Here is a 19794-nt window from a genome sequence, read left to right as displayed (position 1 = left end):
GGGACACCTTTCACTTCACCAGGTTGCTCGGGGCTTTATCCAACATGGCCTTGAGCACTGCCAGAGCTGGTGCATACACAGCTTCTCTGGGCGACCTGGTCCAGGGTCTCACCACCCTTACAATAAAAGAATTTTTTCCTAATGTCGAACCTAAGTTTCCCCTCTTTCAGTTTGTACCCATTATTTCTTGTCCATCATTACAGTTTCTGACGGAAAATCCCTCTCCTGCTTCCCTGTAGGCCCTTTTTTAGATCCTGGAAGGCTGCTCTGAGGTCTCCACCCAGCCACCAGTGGGGTGGGTGGACAGCCCCACCTTTCTCAGTATGTCTTTGTAAGGGAGGTGCTCCAGTCCTCTTTTCAACGTCGTGGCCCTCCTCTGGACTTGCTCCAACACTTCCATGTCCTCCTTATGTTGGGGACACTTTTACCTGTTTATATGCTGTGGTACAGACAGTAATGTAGCTAAAATAGTAGTGACTATTCAGAGCAAGGATGTGTACTGGACACAGGTTTGTGCATGTCATGGTTTGAGTAGCATATTGTGCTTTTCAGAACCATTGAAAAAACAAAAATATGTATTTACAGGGACAGGAAGGAATGGGCCGATATTGAACCTGTACCTCAAAATGATGGGCCAAATCCTGTTGTTCAGATCATCTACAGTGAAAAATGTAAGTCTTAAATATGTTCTGCCCTTACCATTGTTGAAACAAGACTTCATTTTTTGGATAACATTTTCTAGAGTGATACTGTGAAGAAATTAATTTAATTAATTGTGTTATGGTGCTTGTGTGTGGTGTTTTTACCAAGCATTTCTGAATCTGAATCTTCACCTGAGATATTAATAGCCAAGGTTCTCCTTTAAAATCGTATGGCTTAAGAGGTAATACAGCAGACAGTGTGGTTCATGTCACAAGGCATTTCCAGCCCACAAGTGGAAGCAAAACATGAAGCTCCTGCAACTGGTGAAGCAGTGTGAGTAAGCAGCACAGAACTTTTATGATTGTTTTTGATATTATTCTGATGGTGTATTGCTAACATACTTGTGCAGCTTTTTGGTGTGCTAATATCATGCACAGGTCTCAGTTGCAAATGCTGTCAGAGCAATAGGTAGCTATCGTTTCACAGAGGTATGTTTAGAATACAGAAAACAGGAAGGAATTTCAAAAGATTATTAACCTTATCCCCTACTCAGGCCATTGGCTAAGATGCTATTTTCTATTTAGTCCGAGATGTCTATGATTACTTCCGGGCTGTTCTGCAGCGGGATGAGAGAAGCGAAAGAGCTTTCAAGTTAACAGCAGATGCCATTGAGTTAAATGCTGCAAACTACACAGTATGGTATGTAATAACTCTGGGATTATTTCTGTGGTCATTCGACTGCCTACCTTTTAAGTCTTTACTATTTTGTTAGTTGAATTAGGACATGCCTACTTGAATTTACACAGAAGAGTAGCGTAGATTTCCAGTGAGCTTCCAAAGAAAGCCTTTGTTCAGTATTTCCCATGCCTCACTTTGATTCAGTGGTTTTCATTCATTTGTCTTTAAGGATATTATCAGTCAAGGACAGGGCTAGCTACAAAAAGGACTTTTCTGTTTAAAATTAGAATATTTACCTGATAATGTGGCCATGGCAAAATGCTGAAGATGCGCTCAGTTGACTTCAAGAAGAAGCATAAAAACATGACAGCAGCTAATTTGTATATTTACTAAATAGTGCATTTTAAAAGATCTCTCAGGTTACCATTCAGTTAGGTAATAAATAAACAGTGAATTTCTGATACTCAGAGTAGGGCCTTTTAACTCACAAATGCTAACAAGTATGTCTTGGACATCTTTATTCCACTAATTTCCATAAAATCAGAAAGTTTACATTGTTTCAAGCACAGAAGTCTTAGTTTCCACGACAAAAAACTAGCATGGGTACAGGTTAACTTGAACATGATTGCTACTATCTTAGATAATGTACTGTTGTAACTGGTCATATTCTAATTCTCCGCTGTTCAATAATTGAATGCCCTTTAACAGAACTAGATATGTGGTTGAGGATTTTGCATTAGGTTTTGGTTTTTTGTACTATTTTTAGCTCAATATCATTTACAAGAATTGTGAACAAAGGTGATCCTATGTTCTTCTCTGTGAATTTTAGGAAAGTCCTTTTGCAGTGTTCAAATGCTTGACTTTTAAAAATACAGGCATTTCCGGAGAGTCCTCCTGCAGTCTTTGGGAAAGGATCTCCATGAGGAACTTAAGTACATTACAGCTATCATTGAAGATCAGCCAAAGAACTACCAAGTCTGGTAAAATCGTGCTTTCTTTTCAATTCCTAATGTTTTTATAAATTGGCTATCAGTTATGATGGAGGAATTAAATGGAATTGCATCATGTCAAAGTTTCTTTCAGATACTTCTTCTAAGCATATGATTATGACATGCTAAGCAGGTCTTGTTTTCTTGTTAAAATTAAGTTTTAAACTGCCAAAATAAATCTGACAGGTAAAAAAAAAAAAAAGGACTTGTGAAAAGGCAACCAAGAAAACAAATAGAAGTTAATATTTTTTCTTTTATTTTGTCTTGGAGTTTGCCTGCCTGTTGTTGGGTTTTTTTCCGAAATGAATGGGAATAAGCAAAAGAGCAGTATTGTTATTACAAGAGAAATTACGCAGTACTAGAAAATTTTACTTTGCTGAAGACTTTGACCATGAGTGTGGAAGTATATTGTTTCAGGTGAACATTACTTGTCTAAAATGAGGTGATTTGCCATTGTGTATGTGTGGTTAGAATTTTTTATAATATAAATATGCATCATACATTTCTCAGAGCCAAGTGAAATGTTCTGCTATGCTTAATTTGAAGTACTTAACTAGTGGGTTTTTTTCCTAAGTGGTACAGTTGCTATAAGCTGCTTTAATACACACCACACAGTCACCAAAAAAATTTAGACTTTTCTTCTTGTCATTAGGCATCACAGGCGGGTGCTGGTTGAGTGGCTGCAGGATCCATCCAGAGAGCTTGAGTTCATAGCTGACATTCTTAACCAAGATGCCAAAAATTACCATGCCTGGCAACACAGACAATGGGTTATTCAGGTATTGTATCCACAGAACTCTTGATTCTTTAAATAACCTGGCAGAGGTTAGCTATAAACTTGCTTTTTAGGAAGTGAGTTCAAAAAATTGGATTGCTGTCTACTAACTGTTACGTGTGTGTATTTAATGTTGAACTAATACCTTTGCGTACCACTGCATAGTGTAGCATGTTCCTAGTGTACCTGTACTTACTTTTCTTTGAACTTTGTGTTGATTTCTTCAAAAAATGCTCTATCTGATGTTCAGGCAACTTAGGAATGAGGAGAATTTAAAATAATATTTATAACGAGGAGTATTTAAAAAAAATAAAAACTTTTGATTGTGATACTCTCTCTTCTCTTTCTATAGGAGTTCAAACTATGGGACAATGAACTGGACTATGTAGACCAGCTTTTGAGAGAAGATGTGAGAAACAACTCAGTTTGGAACCAACGACACTTTGTCATTTTCAACACCACTGGCTATGATGACCCAGCAGTCCTAGACAGAGAAGTCCGGTTAGTAATGCTATTCAGGCTCACGTTAAACAGTCTCCATTACATGAAGGCAAAGGAATACTTTCACCGTCACCCTGGGCTTTGTTTCCTGGTTTTTGTTCACTTCTGGGACTAACACTCATGGTTAGCAGATCAAGTGTTAGACTGAAGCAAGCTCTGCTTACCCTGGGCAAGTCACTATCATGCATCTGTTTTCCTGACCTGCTGTTTATTGTGCAAACAAAACTTTGGGGTTTATGGTGAGCTAGTTATAGTGGGACAATCTGCAGAAAATCTGTGACACTGTTGTGCTGTTCATCAGTATTCTACCCCTAGAAAGTTTGGGAAAAGAGGCCCTCTTCAGTTCTGGTGCCTGCAGCACCTCCCCCGCTTCCTTCTTCACTGACCTTGGTGTCTGTGGAGTTTTCCTCTCACATGTTCTCATTCTGCTCTTGTCTGGCCACAAATAAAACTGGGCCACCACCTTTGTTTTTCTTTCTTCTTTAGTATGTTACCATGAGGTGTTACCATCATTTCCAATAGGCCCAGCCTTGGCCAGTGGCACATCTATCTGTGGAGCCACCAGAGATTGGCTCTGATGGACATGGAAGAAGCTCCTGGCAGCTTCTCACAAAACCCACCCCTGTAGCCTCCCCCACTACCAAAAACCAGGCCATGCAAACCCAATACAGTAATGTGGACACAGATTGTAGGAAGAGGAGTTGCTTTTTTTGAGGAATTTTATGCAGCTGGAAAAACAAAGGAGCTTTCAGGAATATGTGGTTGGCACAAAGAGAACTACTTCTGTGAGATGGCTAGTTTTCAGGAAAAAGAGCTTTGTGCTCACTGCTTCTAGGTTGCAGGTTTGTAACTGAAGACAAACTGGGCTTCTAGATGTATTTTACTGCTCGTGGTGGTAAAAGAAGCTTCTTCATATGGTTTTCACATCTCAGATTGCTGATTAGGGTTGATGGTTATGAGAAGGTATTTATCAAAAGTGAAGAAGCAATTAAAATAAGGTATTGCAATTTTTATAGAGTTATTTTTCAGAAGAAAGACTCAATCTCTGAATAAGTCCTTTGGTACATTATTCCTAGAGGATCCCAGCACTCACCATCTTTCATGGTTGTCTTTGCAACCTTCTAGAAGTTGTACTTCTCTTCCAGTTCATAACCTTCCTGTAGATGAATGAATCTGTACCATTTCCATGACTTAGACTTGGATATCTTCAACTTTTTCTCTCCAGAGTTTAGTCTGGGCATCCTCCCTTGATCTTCTCAAGATAATTGGATACCATCTTAAGAACCAGGCTGGCTAAGGTTAAGACTTCCCAGATGTCATTAGAGAACTGCTTATTGGTAGATAAACTTGGTCTTTGTCATAGTGACTGCAGAATGTTAAAAGAGTTAGGATTGTGGGTATTTTTTTTAGTACTCCTGATACAACTTTTTATCAGTATCTGCAGCCTCTGAAAATCATCAGATGGCTGGTTATGCTGGGAAAAGCCAGAAGATAAATCTGTTTTGTGAAGATGAAATGTGGCCTTGTGGTTGTACGGGAGGTGCCTTTTGTTGCTTTGCTTTTATAGCAGTTGTCTCACTGTTACTTTCACAGAAGTGCTGCAGACGGCTATGTGAGCTGAAAGCTCAAGCTCTGCCTTTCTGTGGGTTTGCTTGAGTGCAGCCTCATGGAAAACGTTCTGCAAATAGGTACAGAACATACCGCTTGCAGTCATATTAACAGAGCTCAGGTACTCTGGCCATTTTCAGCCCCTTGCCATTGCTGGGCATCAAGACAAAAGTTACTCCTTTAGCATACCAGGAGTGTATTACGTTGTTTCTCAGTGTTACCGCTAATAATTTTGGGAACTGACTCATTATTGTATGAAGTCCAGCAAATTGAACACTTAAATCTTAAAATAGTTTTCATAGTGTCTGCCTCTTTGAGACGCCTGGTGATTATCTTCTGAGCCATTTTTGATCTACTGAGCTGAGATGATCTGCAAAAAGAGTGAAGTCTAGGCTAGAGAGATGTATTTGGAATCTTCCGAGCACATTCAGGTAATTTCTAACTGCATTGTTACTTTGGTTGCATTCATGACCTGTTATCTTCTTATTGCAGGTACACTCTTGAGATGATCACTGCAGTGCCACATAATGAGAGCGCTTGGAACTACTTAAAAGGGTGAGGTGTATTTCTCCATGAGACAAAAAGAGTATCTGTAGAAGGTGTCTGATGCCTACTTCTTAATTGAAAATAACTTGTTGCTGTTTGTTCTAACGTAGTGTGCTTAAGCATGCAGGCAAATACTATCACAAGGTGTTATTATATTATAACTTAATTTCTTCGTAAATTTTCACTAAGCTTCTGGCCCTGTAGTTTTGTGGAAGGACTATGGGTATTTCTCATGATTTTAAAAACTTGACTTGTTATGTTACTGTGTTAAAAAGCATAGACAGGAAATAACAAACATGCTTTCAGTCTAATTTATGTTCAGTTGAACAAAAACTATACCAGCTTATTACAACATGAGGCTGTACTAGTGCTGTGTGCTGCTTACTTTCTGACTTACTTGTATTTGCAGCCTGATTTCAAAACTAATCTCCAAGTAAAGGACTCATAACAAAAACACAATTACTCACACCAGATTTCCCACTGCCACGTGTCAAGCCTATTAACCTCTCTTCTAGGATTCTACAGGATCGTGGTCTTTCTAAGTATCCAAATCTGCTGGAGGAACTGTTGAATTTACAGCCCAGTCACAGTTCACCCTATCTGATTGCCTTTCTTGTGGACATATATGAAGACATGCTAGAAAACCAGTGCGATAACAAGGAAGAAACACTGAACAAGGCACTGGAGGTAGGTTTTGAGAGCTTGGTTTTTCTTCTGACGGATTCTGTCTGTTCCTGTCTGGTTTTATAGCTTGACAAAATGGGATTGATTTTCATAAACAGAGCAGGTTATTTGTTAATCACAAGAGGTCTATGAAGAGTTTAACACAAAATCCAGACAATCACAAGGATCTCCTGAATTTAAATATAAGTAATAACTTGCCAGTTATGAAATTACTCTTAAGTTTTCTTCACTTGGTAGTGAAGGAAGGTCTCTAATACCACATGCAGAAATAAGATGATGTTTGAACAATTGAAGAGTTTTGGATGTTAACTTTTAGCATGAACTCACTCTCTTCTCTGTAGGTTAATGAATTTTTCTCAGAATATCCATTTCCAAACCTCTATTGAGCTCCTTTGGCCCTTCTTAGCCCTTTCTAAGAAAGGTGGCAGAATTAGCTTATAGCCAGCAGGCACTGGGGGTATCAGTAAGAAGTGTCAGGCACCACTTCCTACAGAGCATAAATTACTTCTGGCAATGTTGTGTATCTCTCAGAGCTTCATACTTGGATGGTCCTTGGTGCAGTTTGTAGTGTAGTTTTTACAAGAACACTTTGCATTCACTGTGGCACAGACTGGAACTCAATGTAATTAGAGCTGTAGTTTTGCCTGGAGTCTTTGTGTTCCAATGTTACTCTTTCTCAGCATTTTTCCATTGTGTTCCAGGACCAGATTGCAAATAAGTGCAGTTGTACCTCCTAGATTCATATCCCCTTTATACTATTTCACTGATTTTGACTTCTCTATTTAGGCATCAAAGCTCCTGATTTCTTAACTCCATTTCACTGAGCAAGGCCGTGTCATCTGCATAATAAAAGGGAATTTACTAAAACATTGGCAGACAGTGTACATACTGTGTAAAGTTTACACAGCCTGTCCTGTAAGTAGGATTGACTTCTACTGTGCTGCTTACCGAGATCAAAACAAAAAAAAACCCCTGAACACGTAGAAGTATTTGCACCAACTTAACATAGCATGAGAGAAGGTTACTGACTTGCGTGGAGAACCCTTTTGGGACAGTCTGCTGAGGGAAAAGAGAAATAAAATATCTCTTGTCAGTCCATCAAGAGTACTGAAGATTCAAGAGAAGTGGTTTGCAGCCTGTTGGATGACTAAAAGACATTCAGGGTTCTCAGGAAGTATACTGTGCTTCTACTACAGGCTTGGCATGGATGATGAGTGGTAGGCATGGAAATGAGTCAGAGGGAAACTCTTACAACTGAAATGGGGCTGGAGGGATTTTTGTGCAGTGTCAGATTGGTTGGCTACCAACTGGGATTGTCATCAGTTTGATGTCATTGAACAATTACAAGTCCTGCGAATAAAACAAATGTTGCAGAGAAACGTGTTTCTAATACTGTTTGAAATATATGTTGTATGCATTTTATAGTGAAGGATTCCGTAAGCTTTTTGGTATAATGCTCCAATCTCTCGTTTTTCTTCCATAGTTGTGTGAAATTCTGGCTAAAGAAAAAGACACCATCCGAAAAGAGTACTGGAGATACATTGGAAGGTCCCTTAAGAGCAAGCACAGTTCAGGCACTGAACAAAGCAGCACAGTGACAGATAAACAGCAGTAACTGAAGATGGAAGAAAACAGTGTTAAGCTCTCAAGCTGTTCTAAAGCTGTACTAAGTAGGGTCATCAACAAGTTTAAAGTCCAGTTGTCGGTATTGCAATGAAAGAGGAGTGCAGACTGCTGTATAGTCCTGGGTTGCTGCTGCTACTGGTAATACCTCTAGTTTCAGTCAAGAAATGTATTAAGGCTTAATTATTGAAATGTACCGAGTAAAGGTTTTAGTTCCTAACTAAAAATACATAAAGCTATACCTTACTATATTGGCAGTGCTCAGTTAACAGTTGGCCTTGACCTTATAGAGGTTTTTTCCAACGTAAATTACTCTATGATTCTGTGAAGCACTAAAACCATTTCTGGCTTACCCACTTGTGGTTCCTAGCTCTCTCATCAGATGCTGCAGTAATGACTGCAGGTAACTTAGCTATAGGGGATATAAAGTAACCTGGTTAGTGCAAGTAGGCACTGCAGCTGTTGCCTTACGTGGGAGCAGCTGTGTGACACTGTCAGCCTATGCTGTTGTATGCAACTAACACCAAGTGTAATTTTGTAATAAAAATAGATAACTTAGAGCATTTGTCTGATTTTTTTTAGTGTGTTTCTTTTGCTTCTTGTAAGTGCATAGTTTGTTCTTTTCAGATGCTAATAAGAGATAAAATATCCCCTTGTATGTATTGGATTCTATTGCATTGAGATGTTTTTTGCACTGGAGTATTCTTACCCCAGAAACTTTCAGTACACTTGATATGTTCTGTGGAGCCCTGAATTCTTACCTGCACAGACAGGAAAAATGCTTTGAGGATCCTGGGGGATGTGTATACCTGCACCAGAAAAATGCATCTACCCTGTTTTCAGTAAATGCCTATTGTAAGCTGTGATCTTATAGAGTGCTTGTCTGATATGAAATATTTTATTGAAAATGATCATAAGGGGATGTTAACAAACAAATGCTGGTATTTATTCCATAATATGCAGTTTTTCTGACACTAAACATTAAAAGGTGTTACTGTGATTAAACAATAGTGGAGATTATTTTTTAACACTTGAAATTCTTTAATTCAATGCACTCTTCAAATTTAAAACAACTCACATATATACGAAAGCTATGTAATTTTGTAGTGGTTTTGCTGCATTCTCAGCAGTAGAGAAAACATTTTTTTAATGACATATGAACATTCAAAACAGACATGGACTTCAAACTTCTGGAGATATGTTACCTGGGGGGTTTTTTCTGTTTTCGTTTTTTTGGGGGTTGGGTTTTTTTGGATATGTTTGGGGGTTTTTTACCACATTTGAAACCGTAGTACAAAGCAAGAAGTGTGTTTCTACCCCTATGAGTTGTTCCTAATTGCAACTGTACTAAATATGGAGTGGTGAACAGCCAGGGTGTTCAAGGTCTTCAGGACAAAGTAATTTATTTGCCACTATCAGTCAAGAAAGCTCAGAAAGATGAAACAGTCAAATGCAATCCTTAAAGTAAACATCATCAATGAAGAGGGAACAGAATTTTTCCTCTGCATATGGTGTTAATACGTTCCCATTTCTTTCACAAAATTCAGAGAACACTTGGAGTAAGAGTATTCTTTATAGACACTAGCATAAATTTCAGCAAGAATAAGTCATCCCAAGGTAAGACTGATGAAGAGTGTCCACAGGGACGGTATATTTTGGGATGTGATCTCAGTCACTTTTGGGCTGAGGGAAGAGCTTAGATTTAGCCATATAGACTTCCTAGTGGCAAGAATAGGTAGGAGTCCTCTGACAAAACCTTTTTGGGAATATGGTCAACCTATGGCCTTCTCATTCTTGAAAATGATGTCTAGAAGGAATCAGTAAGATTCTAACAAAGTTGGTAGGGTTTTATACTGGTTATGCAAACATAGTGGTACGTGGAAAGATAATACCACTTCTGAGCTCCCTTTACCAATAAATAACCAGATACATATTTTTAGTGGAAAAAATACCTTGTCTTATGTAGAACAAACATGTAACTGAACAAATCATGTAAATCCTAAGAAAAAAATGTGCTGGACACTGGAGTTCAGCTTAAACACAAACAACAACAACAAAATAGTCATTCTGTTGTAACAGAAATTTTCCTTTTTTTCTTTCAAATGTTTATGTTTACTGTCATTTGGATTGCAAGGAAGATTTCAAATTCTCTTGCAAAGGCGCCTCAGTTCTGTGCTGGTAAACCATACACAAAAATACTGAGCTGTCAGAGCTGGAAAAATGATGGCTGCCCAGACAGGTAGCAAGTGCAGCTACCAAACCTTGAATTTTAATGTGTCCAAGACAAAATCTTTCTGGTGGAAGAAGCAGCTTGACAAAATGTATGACCTGTAGAAAGAAGGGTCTTAGAGTAGGAAGTTAGACATGACTTTAACCTGTAGGCATTGGTACTGACTACCTTCGGTCAGGGCAAACATCACAGTGATTTGTCCAAACGGGTTCACCTGTACAAAGAAAATTTACTGTTGTTACATTGTAGTGATGTGACTCTTGTGTACAATTTTATTACCAAAGAGCTGTGCCTAAATGCAAAACTACTGATACAACTCTCCCTTGTAAATCAGTGTAACTGGAACATTCAGTGGAGTATGGAACATTATTTGTGTGAAATCATATCCTATGCTTGCTTTTATCAGACTGATGTTCTTGCCTTGGTCTAGCTCTGTGTCTTACTAAGCTGTTACTGACTTCCATCTTATTGTCTTTGCAACTCAACTGACAAAACAGTGTGCAAATCCTTCCTAATCTATTCAGTACCAAACCACCTCTGCTAGCACAAAGTGCTTCTATCAGATGCTGTCTGGTTGTGCTGAGGCAGATTAGGAGTGTGCCATTCAGCTGGACCTATTGTAAAGGCAATATTCTCCAATAAGGAAGTAGGGAGGTTTCTAACCACTCCCTACACATGAAACACTTCCATCCAAATGCTAGCTGCCAATTCATGCAGTGCTATGATGATGAAGGACTTACAGAGAGATGGGACACCCAAAACTGAGGGTGCACACACTTATTTAGGTTTCTCTAAGTATGTGCCATGATGAGCTACTAGAAGCTTCACCAAATTTAGCTAGAGACCCCACCTCAGGATGCCTTGATGCCTACCTCAGCTGTCTGATGAAACCTCCTTGGGGCTAGGACTGTGCTCCACGAGGTGCATCACCATCACTGTCTCTGAAGAAACACTGAGATACAAATCTGCCTAAAATTTCAGCCTTCGGGGATTAGAATCGTTGCCGTATCCTGCTGCTGCTGCTGCTGCTGCTGCTGCTGCTGCTGCTGCTGCTGCTGCTGCTGCTGCTGCTGCTGCTGCTGCCCAGCCGAGAAGGTGGACACCGGCCACTAGATGACAGTGTGAGACGCACCCCCAGCCCATCGGCGCCGCTGACGTGCAGGAAAAGCAGCGGTGCCACCTCCTTCTCCGTGCAACATCACTAATTTCACAACTGCTAATTAAACACGGAAGAGCAGCTGCTTGGTAATTCAATACATAGCGCCACACAAGCATCAAGCACAAGTATTCTGGGAGGGGCTAAATGGTCATCTTCATGTTGATGTTAATTGGAGAGCAATTTCTCGCTAACAGAAATTATGTCTCCTCTGACACTGGACACCTTGTACAGATTGGGACTCTCTTTAGTCCTGGTGTTCTAAAAATAACCCCGTGACTAAACCCCACCACTCAGAACTTGGGGTGTGTGGCCCATGTACATCTTTTGGAGACATGCCTCCAATCAGACTGCTACACACATACACCTTCACAAGCTGGAAAGTTTTGGTCCCCTAGAGCCAGCCTTGTTACGATAAATTTCTCTCGTCCCTCTGTAATGAAATGCTGGCCATTTCTGGCTATTTCTGGGAATACAGATTGAAGGACAAGATGACCTACTCCTGCTTCTTGGAACTCAGAGGAGGACTTGGGCCAAACTGAGGAAAACAAGCATGCTGTTGCAGATCTGAAAGCGGTTTCCTTGCTTTCTGGTAAGCAGGCCTGAAAACTTTGCTAAGGAAGGTCAAATACAGACTTCTCTTTCTCATGCACTGGTTTGTTGAAACTGAATCTTGTGGGATTGTCACAATGCAGGGATTTTAAGTGAATGAAGAGATGCCCTGTGTCACTTAAGCCAAGCCAGCCTGAACACTCAAGAGTGACTACTCAGGTGCAGCTGCTGTGTGTGTACATACTGAGCTCCCAGGACATGCTACCATTACCCCCTCCCATGGGCATTATGCTAGCTCTGGTACCTCTGTTCACACCTGAAACAGTCAGGTGACAGGTGTAATGCTGCCACCACAGTAATGCTCATGAGTAGTGATCTTGCCACTGAAGAAGAGGTCTTGCTGTATTTGGGCTTCTCATTCTTTTGGGTTTGGGTTTCCTTGGGTTGGTCTAGTTGGTTATTTACTTAATTGGTTTTCTGATGTGCCCTGACTGTTGTCCAGGTCATCTCTCCAACAGATCCAAAAATAGCTGAATAAGTGCTTGTGCTGCTATGAAAAAACTTCAGAAGAAGAAGAAGGAAAACAGGAACTGTGTTTGTATCATTGATGTACATTCTCTGTCCTCCCTCTTCTGTCAAAGCCTGCTTACCAGGACAAGAAGGTGGCATGTGCTTCCACACATCTGTCCCTGCTCTAGTTTGCAGACACACCATGAATATGAGTTTTATTCCCATTTTTACCAAAGGACAGTGAGAGCACACACTCCCTGTACACAATAGCATATGGTGCTCACTGGCTTTTCTGGCTGCCTCTTGCAGTAACAGTTTCTCTGCTGCCAAATGAGTCCAAATGACTATTTGCAGGTACCTACAGAGCAGGTGCATGGTTAGTGTGGAGAGTTCCTGAGCACTGTTCCAGCACTCTGATACCAGTTGAGTGGTACTGCCAATCATCTTGCTAATTTGTTTGAGGTCCAACCTCCACAGATCCTGCATTGAGATGAAGACTACAATAAAAGGAGAGAGTGTTGAGTATTCACATGGGCAACAGAAAACCAGAAACATCTGGTTTTAGAAATGTATCTTCAAATTATCAATTTTCAGATGATTCTTTAACTGAAAAATTTAAAACTTGTAAAGTGAGAACAGAAAACTGCTTGGCTTCTGACATTCAGAGGGAAAAGATGTGAGATTTGCCTTAGGCAAGACCTAGTTTACTGCTAGACGGCGTGTCTGAATAAAACCCTAAGAGCTGAATGAGATCTGTTTGTCATTTAGCAGTGTCCCAGACACAGCTAGGTCCCATTTGGAGCTCAAATTTTCTCTTGTTTCATTGCAGGAGGAAGGGGAAAATGAGGGATGATTGGGAAAGGACAAGCCAAAATCACTAGTCATGCATCACTAACAACAGCTAAGAATATTACAGCAAATGATTTCAGTATAGGTGCCTGCTGCAGAACCAGACAGAGCCACCTGGCGCACACACAGCAATTTTGTGCATTTCAAGTAAGAGCATTGTTTTCCCTCCAGGTTAACTGTATTGACTTTCTCATTTCTCTTTTTAACTGTTAATACACTGTCAGATACATGCTTCTTCGAGCTACACAGGCTAAAATTTCTAGGGAGAGAAGAAGAAGAGAAAGATGAGATAGAACCCATTTTACTGCAGGATTGCTACTCAGCAGCCATGGCCAAGACAAGGGCCACATAAACCTGGGTTTTGTATCCCATGATGCCAGATTACAGCTGTCACTTTATAGTACAGCTTTTTACAGCAGAAATTACATGTCCTCTTATGTTTGAAAACTCCTGGTGTACATAGAGATGCCCCCTCACTCCAACAAGTGCTAGTAGCCTCTTTAATACTGTGGGAGTTTCACCTGCTTTCTGTTCCTCAGCACCGTGCTTGCAAAACAGACACAAGCAGTGCAGACAAACACTTCCCCAGGCGCTTAGCCTGGATAGTCCTGGAGTTGATGAGATTTTGCAGTGACTTCTAGAGCACCTCTTTGCTCACAAGGGTCCTCATGGAAAAGGAGCCAGCCATGAAGGCCCCTTGCAACCTCAAGTCTTAGGCCAATTTTGGAGACTGACATTGTATCACCTCATCATAGCATCCCACCCATCATATGATTTCAGCAGGCGAGTTGAGAAGTCTAGGCGTAAGGAACCAATCTTGAATTACACTGAAACAGAGGCCTACATATCCAAAGATTAACCACCAAGTTTTGCGAAGAGTAGCTTGTATCCTGTATGTCAGTATCCAGTGCCTATAAGAACAGGCAGAGAGCTGCACTCAAAGAGGTCAAATAGGATCACTCAATTATTTGAATTCCCTTTGAATAAGGGAATTCCTTATGAGTAAGTGCAGGTGTTGTTCTGAAAGAGAGAGGGGATAGGAAGAGAAGAAAAGGCCAGAAAAAACCCAGAGGGTAATGAAAACTTAGCTCATAGCCTGAACCAGTATTGCAGGATGACTCTGAGAAACATGTGCAAAAAACACATCTGGGCAGCAGAGGAGTTTTTATGGTGATGAGCAGATAATGTTTTAAATGCTTCCTCCTGTTCACAGAGAAAAAGCTTTGTAAGTATACAGGATACATCCCTGATATCTCCTCCTTGCGGGAACAGTGCTTGGAACACTGTGTTTCTGATTCATTCACATGGACTGGAGTCAAAATGGCAACATTCATGGTTATCAAGTAGAGGATTATTGTTTTGTTCAGCGCTAACCTCCAAAGGAACAGTAAAAACAATTTCAAGAAAAGATAAATGCTTTTTTTTTTGTCCTCTTCTAACAGAGAGCAGAGCTGGAATTTGGAGAATTTTTTAAAACTGTTTCTATTTCCTAGTGTGCTGTGACTTTAGGTCCTGTAAGAATGGTGTGCCTACTGGAACCATGCCATTACAAGAGTATGTGGTCAGTTTGAAGTATTTTTTTAAGAGGACAGAATGATTTGATGAATTTTCAGTGTTTGTTTTGGCTCAAGTTCTTCACAAAGGTTTGGCCAGAAAGTTGAAGAGGAGTTAGCTGGGTCACCTTAAACTTTATATCAACATCTGGTATCTTAACCAGCATCAAAAACTGACTGCGGAGAAGATGAAAGCTCTCAGTAGTGAAGGACCAATCTGGGGTAACCTCTGAATGCACACTCTAAAAAGGAGGAGATAAACAAGGCAATTCCTCATTTTGCTGAAGTCCAGATACATTTGCTGATAGACGGAAAAGAGCAGCAGTATATTAGAATTCTGTGCGGTGCCTGCACACATTTGTCTGGCTGTGTACAAGTACCCATCAGCTTAACCTCTTAACGCCACCTGTCTGACTCGCAAAAAGATTCTGGGATCATGCAAAACCTGTTACAGAGGGTTTTGGAGTGGCAGTGATTTCAGGGTATGTGCAGGTGAATATGGGGATGCCACAGATCAGGAAAGAAGACAAATGTGACATTTACTCTTGGACAGCATGTCTGAAAAAATGAAACAGCTTTTGCAACTGCTGGTTGGCAGTAAAGTACAGGCATAGCAGCATACCATTTCCATTGTACATCCTAGTGGTGTCCAGCATTCAAAAGGAGTATTACTAATAAAAGTTTAAACTGACAATGAGCATTTTATAGTATATTTAGTTGTGCTTAGCCCAGTATAGCTCTAAAGCCAAATATGGTTTCCATGTGAGGAAAAAAAATCTGCTAAAAATTCAAGTCCACTCTCATCCAGCGAGATGCTTGTATTCCATTGCAAAAGCTCCAAATGGGACTCACCAAGCAAAGCCGTCTGATGTTCCTGATTCCTACAGTTCCACTTGTGCAGCTCCTCAGTCCTTTGGCCATTTCAAGCTGGATTGTGAGACACCATAATCAGGCCTGGGAACATGAAAGAATTCAGTTCACAAGAAGTATTTATGTAGAAATACCATTTCCTATCTAGAATACGATCATGGGAATACCAAAGTCCTTGTATTTTCTGGTCCGTTATGGTGGCAAACCAGGCATCCTTGGCATAGAATGTAAAATAGAACAGAAGAAGGTAAGAAGAAGTTAAGGTATTTTAGGTCTTTCCTCATAAAGTAGAAAGCGGCAAGACTGACTTTCTCTGTTTGATTTTAAATACTTTATTTACATATCATACTGAACACAGCTGGTAAGCAACTCTGTATCATGTTGAACCACTACTGAGCAAGAGGAGGCAGAAAAACAGGAAAAAAGAAAGTGTAGTGGAAGGCCCTGAGATGTACCAGTGTACAAATTTAATATTTGAGTATGTATGCATCACAGTTCCATATGTGTCCACTGATGACCACACAACTGATATATTTAAGTTTTGTACCGCTGTGGTGTTTCACTTCCAAGCGTGACCCTGAACCACCAAACCTGCAAGGAGCTAGTGTGGCACATAGTGGTTTGCCCAGCCTTGGTAATGACATATTCAAACAAAGTAAAGCATTCCTCAAATGGATGAAACCTGTTAGAAATAGCACTGAAACAAGTTAAAAACACAGTCTCAAGCGGGCTTTCAGTACCTTACAAAAGGGTGAAAAATTCTGAGGAGATTAATGGACTAAAGTGTCCCCTAATGTAACACTCTGAGTTTTAACAGTCAGGAGTTCTGCTCTAGGATATCACAGTTCAATTCAGTGTTCAGTGACCACTGTTCAGTGGTCAAACTTCTCCTGGTCTTTTCCAGACACCGTTTTTACAATGGCAGGGAAAGGAACCACACGAGGCCACACAACCATCTCTTCCCTATTTCAGAGGATTTTATGACTTTCAGACACAAATTTTATCATATTATTATTATATGTTGGGAAAATTCATCAATTTTTCTGTTTATCACTGTGGCTTATTCAATGGCCTAATTAGCTGTGAGAACTGGGTCTCTAATCCCTTGTCTGACTCTGACCTTGAATGACTTTTGGGTAAGAAAATTTTTATTTCTCAGCTTGCTTTTCTCCATCAGGAATATACTAATGTTGAATTTTTTTCCTCGTGGCTTTAAAGGAAGTATCACCTATGAACTCTTCTGGTGTACAGGAGAGAAAGAATAAGAAACCCAATCATGGTAGGCTCCTTCCATAGAGACAGAAAGATTCATCCACACCAGAACTTTATAAGCCTAACTAAAATCTTTCTTTCTCATTCCGCCTGTGGAATAACAGCATGTGGGTTTGAGAAACAGTATTGTTCAAAACCAGAACAGTATAGGTTATTAATTATCAAGATAATTCTAAGAAAATAATATTTTCTACTGGTGGCCATGACCTCGTAAAGGACATTCAAATTCTGTTATGTACCTCTTTGCACACAGAGACAGAGTTGCCACATCCTCATCACTGAGAGCCTGGTCATGTTACATTTGCAGTATTTGCTGTATTTGCAGAGGAAACAATCAGCAAAATTCCCACTGAATGATATAATGCAGGTGTCTTTCACATACTGCTGCACATGCAGACATATTCTAACGTAATTCCAAGGTTTTTATCTATAATGTGTCCTTGGGTATAGATACTGGCCTTAAGGCAAGAAAACAGGAAATAATAACAAGATTATAGTTTTAATTTTGGACTTCAAGCCTACAAAGATGGAGAAGAGGCCACAGAAGAGGCACAATGTGCACTCAAGGGATATCCTTCTGAGTAATGCTTATTAGAGGAAAGTTTATGGGACTGTTTTTAACTGAAGTGTGGAGAAAGAAGATGATTAGAATAAAGGACTTCCATGACTAAAGACAGAATCTTCCTGAAATACCTGGCATGAAATCTTTATTTCATGGGGAGAAGCTCCTTTGGAAGGTCACTCTTCTGGAACAGGATAAAACCTATCACAGCCCAGCACAGCATCATAGCTCTCAGAGAGACACAAGTTTTCTTCAGGAGGAGCCACAGTCTCTCACAGAAATTAAATATCTCTTGCCAGCTGAGTTACCAGCTTGCAAGCTAGCTTGCTCTTCTAGGGACTGACAGGGAGCAACTGATGGTCTGTATTTTGCATCTGGGTGAAACAACTGCCAATTTGCATTTAAAATTGTTGGTGACAAAATAGAGTAGTAAGACACATGTTACTCACTGCTCCAGTCTGTGCACTGTTGCTGTGAAATGCTAGCAAGACAGGTATAGCTTTGTCACCAAAACTATCTCAGAGACACTGCTTTCCTAGTTTGGTATGTGAGTATTATGACAGCTGCAAGTTGCTCTTCAGTTTCTTGTCATCTGTGGTGTACTTCTTACAACCTCCTTGCATGGTCATTGACTCTTTGCCTGCTTTCACAAGCAGTGAAATCATTGGCTCCCATCAGTCAAAATGATCCCCAGTTTCCCCTACAGCATATCCAATTCACAGGTATTGCTTGCTGCCACTGAAAATGCCCACAAACCACTGGAATTTTAGACTTTTAGATCCAGGTTATCTTCTCAGTAGGCACCGTTTATGAAACTGCATGTGGCTAAAGGAAAGCTGGAAGTGAACCAGGTCATCAGAAACCAGGAACACCCTTGTACCAGGAACAAAGGGTGCACATGCATGTAAGGTGTCAAGCAGAGGCTGTATAAAACAAATGGCATGGGAGGGAGGTGGTGCCAGGAATGAGGTTGGCACTTCCTCCTTTCAGCGTGTTCTGGTTCAGTCCCGCCTTTCCCAGCATCTTGATACTAGGCTGCTCTGGTGTGGGCCCTCATGGCCCTTGAAATAGACTGAGAAGGTATTTCACCAACTTAAACATGTAAGAATTGTGGGGCTGGGGCAGACTTATGGGAGCTGTGGTGTAAAACAGTGGAGAAGATGGAGGTGTTGGATTGGCAAAGGGAAAAGATGAAGGAATTCCATAAGCACGGTAGAGGAAAACAAAGGCAGATGGGAGAAGGTGAGAAAAATGGTGCTATTATCATGGATGCAATCTAGGGAAAGGCCAGGAAGTCATAGTAAAAAAGGCAACACAGAAGCAAAATGCATGATGTATGTGCCCTGTGAATCTGCACCAGGGAAGGAACATGGCCATGTTGCAGGTGGACAGACCAAGACACTTGTCTGGAGTACAGGGCCTTGTGGGGAAGCTGTATAAGAAGTGGCTGAGGTCCCTGGGTCTCTTCAGCCTGGAGGAGACTGAGGGGAGACCTCATTGTAGTTTCAACTTCCTCATGAGGGGAACAGAAAGGGCAAGCACTGATGTCTTTATCTGCGATGATTTGTGACAAAACCCGAAGGAACTGCATGAGGGAGGAGGAGATTTAGACTGGACACTAGGGAGAGGGTGGTTGGGCACTGGAACAGGCTTCCCAGGGAAGTGGTCACAGCACCAAGCCCGACAGAGTTCAAGAAGCATTGGAACACGCTCTCAGGCACATGGTGTCACTCATGGGGCTGTCCTGTGCAGGGCCAGGAGTTTTGACTTGACGATCCTTGTGGGTCCCTTCCAAGCTATTCTGTGATTCTGTGAGCGAGACAACACACGACACTCCGTGGGCATCCTCTTTACAGAGCTAGAGTTTAACTGAAGGACACTTCTAGCAGTCCTCTGCAGGCCTGACAAAGGCGGAACGGAGAAAAAAAAACCAAAAAAACACGAAGGAAGGACTTCAGCCCTGTGTCTGGAGTCGCAGCTCCCCAAATCTGTCAGAACGAGTAACGCGATAAGTGACGGAACGCTGGCTCAGGGCATGCGCCCAGCTGTTCTCTGCCGCTTTTTGCCCGCTCCTTTAACATTAAAAAAGCTGATTAATGCGTGTCGTTTCGGTCAGGCCGGTGCTGGGTCCCGTTACCTCGGCTTCCTTCCCCCGGGCGGGGCCCCCCCCGGCCCGGCAGGCCGCGCGGGCGGG

General features: G+C 41.0%; 2 protein-coding genes across 5 annotated transcripts in view; one reads left to right on the top strand and one right to left on the bottom strand.

Moving 5' to 3' along the window:
- Positions 1-3905, bottom strand: part of FUT10 (fucosyltransferase 10) — a 21978-nt gene extending 18073 nt beyond the window's left edge. For all 4 annotated transcript variants that reach the window (XM_017735399.1, XM_017735400.1, XM_017735404.1 and 1 more), the window contains exon 1: positions 3895-3905. The gene's annotated coding sequence lies outside the window, so the exon portion shown is untranslated. The remainder of the gene's footprint in view (positions 1-3894) is intronic.
- The window catches only part of FNTA (farnesyltransferase, CAAX box, alpha), a 9516-nt gene extending 604 nt beyond the window's left edge, over positions 1-8912 (top strand). The window contains exons 2-9 of the mRNA XM_017735338.1: positions 536-671; positions 1227-1341; positions 2196-2300; positions 2962-3088; positions 3437-3585; positions 5686-5748; positions 6255-6426; positions 7907-8912. Coding sequence (XP_017590827.1) covers positions 536-671; positions 1227-1341; positions 2196-2300; positions 2962-3088; positions 3437-3585; positions 5686-5748; positions 6255-6426; positions 7907-8038 — 999 coding nt within the window. The 3' untranslated portion in view covers positions 8039-8912. The remainder of the gene's footprint in view (positions 1-535; positions 672-1226; positions 1342-2195; positions 2301-2961; positions 3089-3436; positions 3586-5685; positions 5749-6254; positions 6427-7906) is intronic.
- The last annotated feature ends 10882 nt before the right edge of the window (positions 8913-19794 follow it).

The sequence above is a fragment of the Corvus brachyrhynchos genome, unplaced genomic scaffold (genome assembly GCF_000691975.1).
Source record: "Corvus brachyrhynchos isolate BGI_N302 unplaced genomic scaffold, ASM69197v1 scaffold22, whole genome shotgun sequence".
NCBI classification, from domain to species: Eukaryota; Metazoa; Chordata; class Aves; order Passeriformes; family Corvidae; genus Corvus; species Corvus brachyrhynchos.
The sequence above is the reverse complement of the archived record's forward strand: the minus strand, read 5'-3'. Positions and strand labels throughout refer to the sequence as shown.